The following is a 9,717-nucleotide window of genomic DNA, read 5'->3' on the forward strand; positions in this document are numbered from 1 at the left end:
AGAAGTGTTTGTGAATGCAGCCTAAGGACATTTTCACTCTTTTTGCGAAGAAACTTACACCACAATGACCGCAATTGAGAAATCGCTTGACCGTGTCCGTTCTTGGGAACTTTCTATGCAGAGGTTCGGCGGAGAAACACAGAGCTGTATTCCAGAAAGTCAATAATAACTATATGGTATGGCCTACAAAGATACTTCTTGAGACAATGTGGTTGACATTACGTTTATTGTAATGCTGGTGAAACTGAAAGCTTAGGGGAAAGCACAAAGAACAGATGACAAAAGGCATGACAAATTTGTGCTCTCGTCTGTCGGCTCTTGGTCGTCACCACCACGGAGAAAATGGATGTAAAAGTTAACATAAGCTTATACCTCAATGTTAATCGACCATCAAAGAATGGATAATGTGAGGGTTGAATTTTCGATTTCTCGCCAGTGTTTCTCTGTGATAAATCACACCATTAATATTTGTCGTGTCACAAAAGGCCCTGTGTTGTCAGATGGTCGACAATTCTCCTTAAAGCTTCCTTAATGGCGTCGTTTTCATCCTTGTAGTGACTGGCTTTCCTTTCTTCTCTGCTTGCGATATCCACTGCCCATGCATCGTACACCCAAGGATCTCTCAAGCTGTGTACCCGTCCTTTGCTTCTGTACATTATGTCACGGCCTTTAATACGAACCTGCAACACGCAATAATGGTAAAAATTAAGTTAATTAACAGGTAATCTCGATCCGATCAATAATCTTTGAAGTTTGTCATCCAATGCCAAACAGCTGTGCCTTTGGTATGTATGTATGTATGTATGTATGTATGTATGTATGTATGTATGTATGTATGTATGTATGTATGTATGTATGTATGTATGTATGTATGTATGTATGTATGTATGTATGTATGTATGTATGTATGTATGTATGTATGTATGTATGTATGTATGTATGTATGTATGTATGTATGTATGTATGTATGTATGTATGTATGCATGTATGTATGTATGTATTGTATGTATGTATGTATGTATGTATGTATGTATGTATGTATGTATTCATGTATTCATGTATGTATTCATGTATGTATGCATGCATTTAGTGTGTATGTCGGCAATGCGATATGTGTGTGCATGTATGGACTAACGTTGGGCAGTACGTAAGTTAAGTAAGTAAATAACTAATTTATTTAGTTAGTCAGTGGTGCCAATTTTATAGGATAAATTTACCTGGCCACTGGAACCTCCAACGGACTTCAATATTTCTGCCAGCAAGTCGTCAACGCCGTTGACACCTGGCGTTGTGGATGAGCCTCCAGTTACTTGTCCAGTTTGCACTGAGAAATAACGAAAGATACATGAAAACCATCACTCTCTGTCTAAAGAGCTTTAACCGGTGCTCCAAATTATGCTGTCTAGTAACGTCTAAGTGTGGGTAACATTTCAGATTCCAAACTCACATTTTGCGCAACTTAGACATCTACAGGTCCAACATTTATTTGACATGCTAACTATCTGTGTATTCTTACACTTGAAACTATGTTTTTCAATAAAATGAAATGTAAAAGTATTCTGGCACTCGCTCCTTCTCGTAGATTCTAGGTTACTACTGTATTTCAAATTGGGCGTTGAATTTGACCCTTTCTTGTCTATATACGATTGCTTTATGAACTGAAACTAACATGTTCGACAAGTCCGCTATTTCAAATATCGCGACGTTGCCTTTGCTTTAAACTCTTTAGTTTTGTTTCGCAGAATATCTCTCAACACTCATTTTGTGTAGTCATGCTGGTAATGCAAAAACAAGCTACTTCTAATAAAGGGTTACCTCTTATTGTCTACGGAATAGTGTGTTTAAATTGTTAAAAACGTCTAATATTTTTTTAAAATAAATTTTGCAAATAAGAGAAATTAAATGGACGATAGGTCTGATACAGAGACATAAATATTTACACGTTGCGCCTGAGCGAGTTTCTTGTTTACAAACGATGTGTTTCGTGCACAATATCTAGATGCACCTCATCATCATAGCTGCAACATTTAAATTATACGGTGTAGATTATGACAGACATGTTTTCGCTGTCATCAGTCACCATCGTACCTTATAAACAGTGTTTAGATTGGTCGTGCTGGTCCCATAAGACCTTTGAGCGCAGTTCCGATGACTGTATCCCTAAGTTTAAGTAACATTGTTCTTGTATTCAACTTTACCGCATTTAAGAAGTCCTTACCTGAGTCAATATTTAACTCTCTTTCACAACTCTCTACAGCCTTGACAAGAGGCTGTCGATCGATTTCAATGAGCAGCGTCTTTAAGAAACTCAGATCGTTGTCTCCTATGACGCCTTTGTCCTCCAAGTATTCGAATATCTCAGCAGCTGTGTTCAGTCCCTCTATGTCACGTCTTGGTATGTGGTTGCCTCGGAGCAGTGTCTTCATGGTACGTATCTCTCGCGAGCCACAGTCAGGCCTAGGTAAGAAATATTAGCAAAGCGTACGGTCCATATCGTCAGGATGGAATTCTAGATAGCTAAGCTACGAAGTCCCACCTATGAGATGTAAAACACAGATAGTTGATGACAAAATCTAGGTTGTCAAGACGCAATTTTGACGATTTTTCCCGTCATACATGCCGTTTCAACATGGCGGCCTAAGATAACGTCGATGCGAAGGCAGCAGTCGTGGTAAGTTTTTACCGTTATTTTTAGTTTTGAAGTGAGAAATCGTAAAAAAATGTATCGCCTTCCGGGTCAAATATCATGGAAAATGCCCTCGTGAAGTATTTTTGTCGAACGTTTGGTATTTTTAGAGAAGATAGATGTTAATTGCGGACTGCTGTGGGTCTACCAGCAGATCTGTGCGATTTTGCAAATACTAATAGGAAATAGAGCAAACTTTGCATGAGTACCATTTAATAAGCTAGACCCTGCACATACGGTAATCTCAAAGATCAGATGGTAGAAGTCGCATGTTGTATACGACCAAGTCAACGAGTTGAGATCTTAAATTGCACTGCACTGCACCATACCGTGTACCATACTTGTACTGATACGCACGTGGTTTTCTATGGATATCGCACAGATCAGCTTAGCAGACCCACAGCAGTCCGCAATTAACATCTATCTTATCTAAAAATACCAAACGTTCGACAAAAATACTTCACGAGGGCATTTTCCATGATATTTGACCCGGAAGGCGATACATTTTTTCACGATTTCTCACTTCAAAACTAAAAATAACGGTAAAAACTTACCACGACTGCTGCCTTCGCATCGACGTTATCCTAGGCCGCCATGTTGAAACGGCATGTATGACGGGAAAAATCGTCAAAATTGCGTCTTGACAACCTAGATTTTGTCATCAACTATCTGTGTTTTACATCTCATAGGTGGGACTTCGTAGCTTAGCTATCTAGAATTCCATCCTGACGATATGGACCGTACGCTTTGCTAATATTTCTTACCTAGGCCTGACAGTTTTCATCCAAGTATTTGTAAAGTCTTGGAAGCGGGACAAGGCTCATCTTTCGTCGGCGTTACAAACTGTAATATTGGACATTGAATTAGATAAATACCATGGCGCCCTCTGATCCAGAGTATTCGTTTGTCGAAATGATTGTAACAGACTGTGGAGAGAATCGCGAATGCGGTCAGTCTGATGATTTCTAGATGCATGAAACTTATGTGACAGCTATTATTACTTTGTCCTTGAAGCACTTTGTGTTATTATATTTAGCGAGGGGTCCCCTTAAAGACTTGATGACGGGCTGGAGGTAAGGGAAGGGTTTATAATATCGACCCTCATCTTGACAGCGGTCGGTGATCAAGGTCGAAGGTTATCTACAATGAAGAAACTGCTTATGAACGAAGAGACCGTGACACCTGTAACATGACACTAATCTTGACCTCCACATTCTATGATAAGGTGTAAGCTGTCGCTCATATCAGAAGACTCAATGTAAATCACGCTTGTCGTTCCTACATGATCAAGATCAAGATTTTCTATTTCATCGGGAAAAGCACACACTGGCAGTATACGACCACGTAAGCGTCATTCTGTTACACATTGCTATATTGCCATTTTAAGTAAGGCTGCGTTCACAAAAAAAAAACAAAAAACGGTGGGGGCTGGAGAAATTCAGGGGGATTCGACAATTTTGGGGGTAGTAGAGGGGGGACTTGAAAGTTGTGCTCTGCCTGTAGGGGGCACCTGAAAATGTTTTTGGTTCCCTTTTTATGATTTCAAGGTTTAGTGGGTAATTCGATGAACATTTAATAACATGTGCAACATACGTCATCAAAAGTGGCGGGAAAATAACCGGAAACGAGGATAAAATTTCGCCTGTTCAGATAATCTAAGTCAGAAATACGAAATTTCCATGGAGAAAGATAAACTTGAGGCACATAACAAGTACACTGTAACTTTTCACTGCTGTTGTTTATCAATAAAACAAAAACTACGTCAAAGCATAGACCAGGGTTGATGATGGAAAATTCTCTTACACGTACGCCCTACGTGTTGTCAGCGACTTTAAGATAAAGACAGACATGTTCAAATAATCGTTTTCTGCAGAGGTAGAGCTAAAATATTTGGTAAATTTTGAAACGTACAGCTTCTCAGAGTCGGTTGCGTAATAGGGTTTATCAGGACGGCAGGCTTGTCACGAGCTGCTGTCACGCGAGGAGGGCTTCTGTGAATAGAAACAGAAGAAATTCTGAGAAATTTTGTCTACTCTGTGCCTTTTTCACTCTTGCTGCTGTTAGAGATATTGACCATTGACACGTAAAATATGTAGTTTCCATCACAGGTGCGTGGAGTTGCCGTGTGGTAGGCCTATACACAGAGTCTCTCTATGTATACTACATGCAACTCCACCTACCTGTGGTTTCCATCATAGAATCTGAATACAGGTCTGCGTATAGCTCTGCATGGCAGGGCTGTGTGTTACCGGCGTTACGGTCTGTGGTGGGAGGCCGTATAACGCCGGTAACACACTGCCATGTAGAGCTAATCTGCGTACTGCCGCCGGCCAAATACTACTTTTCCATGTTAATGACGTCAGAAGTTTACAAGCTCGTTCGCGGCTACTCTGTGTAGCCAGGGAGCTAAGTAAACCAACTTTTTTAACAACCCATGGACGTTCATTTTACTGTCGAATCAGCGACGTTGATATGAAGCATAACAGATGAGTCTGTTTGTTGTTTGCAATCTTGTTAACCCTTCAACCGTGTCGATTTCATTCAGAATCGAGTTCAACTTAAACTGTGGGCTGAACGCTAAATATATATCTTTAGTGAGACTTGACTATGTGTTTACCGATTGGTGCTCTGTTTATCATTCGACGAACCCCTTTTAACGTCTCCTCATTTTTATGACATGTCTCTTTCTCTTCTATGTAGTCTATGTGTAAATAGGCCATCTGCTCTCGCGACCAGCATCACCGAACTTTCACCTTTGCGTCTCCTGTCAAATGCGAGACCTTTTTTCGAATGCAAACAAGTCTCATGAGAAGGTAAATAACTATAAGTTCCAATACAGCGGATTTCTTAGTCGTTTACTTTGCACACAAAGAGATGACCTTCAAACAACACCAATGCTTTAAGTCGTTAGTGAATTGCACATTCAGTATCGTTCTCCATAAATATACAATCGCAATTTAAAGTCATTTGAAGATCGCCGAAACTCGCTCAGTACACTGAATGAATACTCACCCTGATGTGAACTCAGTTATGCTACCTGGCACCTATCAGAAGAACGTTAACTTCAGTCTCTCTCCGTTCACTCGTCCAATGTACACATCCAAACTCTTACTTTCGTTTCAGAGGGGTAGTCTCTCTTTAGGACACTTCACACACGTTACACCGTGTCTATTTTAGTCCGGTTGGGAAAAACCCAATACGTCATCATGACTACACAATGGAATGAACCGTTCGAAAGAACTGAGTAGTGGCCTGTCTTTTCAGTACCACGTGACATATATTGACAGACGCAGAGGTAAATTTCAAATCTTACGACAAGCTTTCTTCGCTTAATGCGAAAATCTCTTAACTGAAGAACGTAGCCTGTGGACAAATGGAAATTAACAACAAAGATAGGGGATTTCCAGTAAATGAACCAGTCAAATTCACAACATCGACAGTAGGGACTCCCCCATCTTTTTCGGTTGTCCAAAACGAGGCTGTTTACGCGTTGAAAAGTATATGTACTCATGTATGGGGACCGAGTAATGTAGCGTTCGCCAAATATTTACCAAACTGTTGAACATATTGTGTTGTTGCAAATTTAACAGTTTTTGTTGAAATTTTGAGTTTAAGTAACAGCACAGGGTATGGCAGGCAATATTCGGGTCTGGTAGTTATGATCAATAATTGTCATGTTTTAAACTTTTTTATTATACAGGTCTTACCTGTGTCGTGTCTATGCAGTTTTACTTTACCCTCGCTATCTCTGTATAGTATTTCAAGGAAAACAGTCCATATCTGTTAATTTCCGTCCCTAATCCCCTTCATTAATTTGTTCTGCCGATCACCAATGCGGGGGCTCATGGTCCTGACCAAATAACTCTTTAGCAGCCCATAAGGTAAAAGACGGGTATGATCAATAAATGCCATGTATTGAACTTTTTTATTATACAAGTCTTACCTGTGTCGTTTCTGTGTCTATTACTCGGTGGGAAAATGAATGAAGTAGATTAGGGAGGATAATTTTTAGATAATTCCTGTTTATCTACGCATACATACCGAATTAAATGTCTTGGTTCTTTACTCCTATCCTCGAGCAACGGACCCTGAGAGTTTCAACCCTCATCTTTACCTTATGAGCTGCTAACGAGTTATTTGGTTATTGAAAGGCATTAAGGGGGAGGGTAATTAACAGATACGGACTATTTTCTTTGAAATACTATACAGATATATTGAGGATAAAGTAGGTACACACACAACGCACGTAAGGGTTCTATGATAGAAAGTTTAATTGACATTAATTGATCATTGAATATTGCATGCAATAGGCTGCTGCCACAGTTTTTCAGGATTTAAGACGTTTTTTTCAGGTTTAAGATGCACAAGGCAAATTAGCACAAAGACAAGCGAATCACAGTTTAGAAAATTATCCAGCCACGTCAAAATGGCGGTATTCGAAGTGAATGTTCTTGCGTTCAAGATGAATGTTTTTTGCTCATTTAACAGGTTGTCATATACCAAGAGCGTTTTACGTGCTGAAGTTGTTAAGGACTGGGTAAGATGAAAGAGTTTCCCAGAAAGTGTTGTAGATAACGACTGGTCTGAATAAATACATACATACATACATACATACATACATACATACATACATACATACATACATACATACATACATACATACATACATACATACATACATACATACATACATACATACATACACCCACCCACCCACACACACACACACACACACACACACACACACACACACACACACACACACACACACATACATACATACATACATACATACATACATACATACATACATACATACATACATACATACATACATACATACATACATACATACATACATACATACATACATGCATACATACATACATCTTCTAATGATTAAATGTCGTTTACCCTGATTTACATATTTATTTACAATTTATGAAAAATTACATACATAATATATACGTACAAAACATTTACAATATACATGTATAAAACAAATGTCAACATGTAATATCGGCGAGCACACAAGAATTAAAGTTATGTTATTAAAAGCGCCTATGAAAATGGAAAATACCTTATTCAGTTTGTCGCAATGACACTGGCGTTGACACATTTGCCCAAAGCTTACAATACATCGATGGCCATGCAATGCATGAATTGAAGTTTCAGGGCATAGCAGCTTCAAGTTTTATTGAATTTGTTCATTAAACATTTTTATAAAATGCAAACAAACACTTGAATGTAGCGTTTATTTCATGATTAGGCGTCTCTAAATTTACATCAAAGTTAAATTACTTGAATCCATGAAATTTCGGACACGAACAGTGACCTCTTGCGTATTCCGATAATTTATTTAATTGGCAGGCATTTTTAAAGAATCCATTTAAAAATCACTTGATTCAACTATATTATTCTCTTCACGGGTACACGAAAAATAATCAACAGTAAGATAGTAGGCGGACATTTCAACTGTCCTTTCGAAATCACAGAATGTCACCTTTTTACTGTAACATCTATATTTCGAATTTGCAAATTGCACGAATTCGAATATCTTAGTTCTTGTACACTAACCATACTAACAAGGAGTAAAATAATATATTGAGTATACGATTTTCAAAAACGATGAAACGAATAACCTGCGTGATAGCTGAATTTCAAACTTTGTTTGAAATGAGACTTGTTATATATATATATATATATATATATATATATATATATATATATATATATATATATACATATATATATATTCTTATATATTCTTATATATAATAATCTTTTATATATTTATATATATAAATATAAATATATATATGTGTGCATATATATATTTATATGTATATATGTATATATTATACATATATACATATATATATATATATATATATATATATATATATATATATATATATATATATATATATATATATATATATATATATATCTTCTAATATCTTCCAATTCAATCCGATAACTCTGATTCGTTAACTCTGAAGATGGGACTGTGCGAACAAAGGACGTTGAAGGAAGGAACACGGAGTCAAATTTGATTTTGGTCCCAAGCAGAGCTGAAAGCACATAGTGTCTGGATTTTTATGAACTCTCAGCAATCTGTGCAAACTCCACTCGATTATTCAAAAACATTATGATATTTGAATCACCGGAAGGTGATTACATTTTTAAGAAATTACAAAGACAAAGTACAGAAAATAATACAAAATGCATTTCTCTAAATTCTAACAACCGTTATCATCAAACTATAAAGGTTGTGTCGCAGGTAACAGCGTATTTGCTCAAAATTATTCATTTCTTTGTATCTTTCATTAATTTGTCTACCAAAGATTAAAATATTGGTTAGAGTCAGCTTTTACTATGACAAACAGTCGTAAGTTGAAAGAGAAAGAAGTGGAATGAAAAGGTTTATGCACATTTATGTAAATAACCCGATTTCCTGGCTTCCTTTTCCTCTCGTTTTCAACATTTCATAACATTTAACTCCGCGCTGGCGGGGTCAAGTATCTTGAGATTTTCACATTATGTTCATTAAATACTAAATAACAAAATAATTTTTGTTGGGCGATAAAGGTCGTGCGTTTTGAATAACGATTCATTTCAGTTTTGCTTATTATAATTTTCAGAGCTTTTTAATGCCAGTCTTTCAACCCCTGCCATTTAAGAATGAGAATAAACAATGCAAAACATGTTTTTTCTTTCCAAAAATATGTATGTACCCCGTTTATTTGCCAAGTAAACTACCATACCAAACTTGGAATTATCTGCTTTTTGAAAACTTATAGTGTGAAGGGGGTTCTCATTTCAGTTCATCTTTGGTGAGAAATACACCTTTAAAAAGGTGTTGGTTAAGTGCAACGCACCTTTACGCTATACTAGCTGACGGAAGCATTATTGAATTCCCACATACAATAAAATCACAATAGATTGCACTGATGACTTAATCTAATGAGTTGCGCAGTCGAGGTTACGATAGCACACTAAAATCACCCACCAGTGGTTTGGTATTGATT

General features: G+C 37.3%; 1 protein-coding gene across 15 annotated transcripts; it reads right to left on the reverse strand.

Moving 5' to 3' along the window:
- Window positions 1-209: 209 nt before the first annotated feature.
- Window positions 210-6,161, reverse strand: LOC139131130 (uncharacterized). 15 transcript variants are annotated; one of them, XM_070697087.1, is made up of 6 exons: window positions 5,699-6,161; window positions 4,598-4,677; window positions 3,241-3,529; window positions 2,219-2,536; window positions 1,218-1,324; window positions 210-680 (listed from the first exon to the last, which is right to left on the reverse strand). In XM_070697087.1, the coding sequence occupies exons 4-6, from the start codon at window positions 2,424-2,426 to the stop codon at window positions 477-479; spliced, it is 519 nt and encodes a 172-aa protein (XP_070553188.1). In that variant the 5' UTR covers window positions 2,427-2,536; window positions 3,241-3,529; window positions 4,598-4,677; window positions 5,699-6,161; the 3' UTR covers window positions 210-476. The 15 variants fall into 15 exon arrangements, with proteins under 15 accessions (XP_070553188.1, XP_070553181.1, XP_070553185.1 ...); XM_070697080.1 differs by having other exon boundaries at window positions 2,219-2,447; window positions 3,460-3,529; window positions 5,699-6,068; XM_070697084.1 differs by having other exon boundaries at window positions 2,219-2,457; window positions 3,451-3,529; window positions 5,699-6,068.
- Window positions 6,162-9,717: the final 3,556 nt, after the last annotated feature.

This window comes from Ptychodera flava, chromosome 4 (assembly GCF_041260155.1).
Source record: "Ptychodera flava strain L36383 chromosome 4, AS_Pfla_20210202, whole genome shotgun sequence".
Lineage (NCBI taxonomy): Eukaryota > Metazoa > Hemichordata > Enteropneusta > Ptychoderidae > Ptychodera > Ptychodera flava.

Bases quoted from the DNA above. Each gene is read 5' to 3' on its own strand.
- LOC139131130 (XM_070697080.1), bottom strand. From the start codon at position 3,510: ATGAGCCTTGTCCCGCTTCCAAGACTTTACAAATACTTGGATGAAAAC. The intron at 1,325-2,218 runs GTAAGGACTTCT...GTTATTTCTCAG, and splicing joins AGAGTTAAATATTGACTCAG to TGCAAACTGGACAAGTAACT. The intron at 681-1,217 runs GTAAATTTATCC...TGCGTGTTGCAG, and splicing joins TTGGAGGTTCCAGTGGCCAG to GTTCGTATTAAAGGCCGTGA.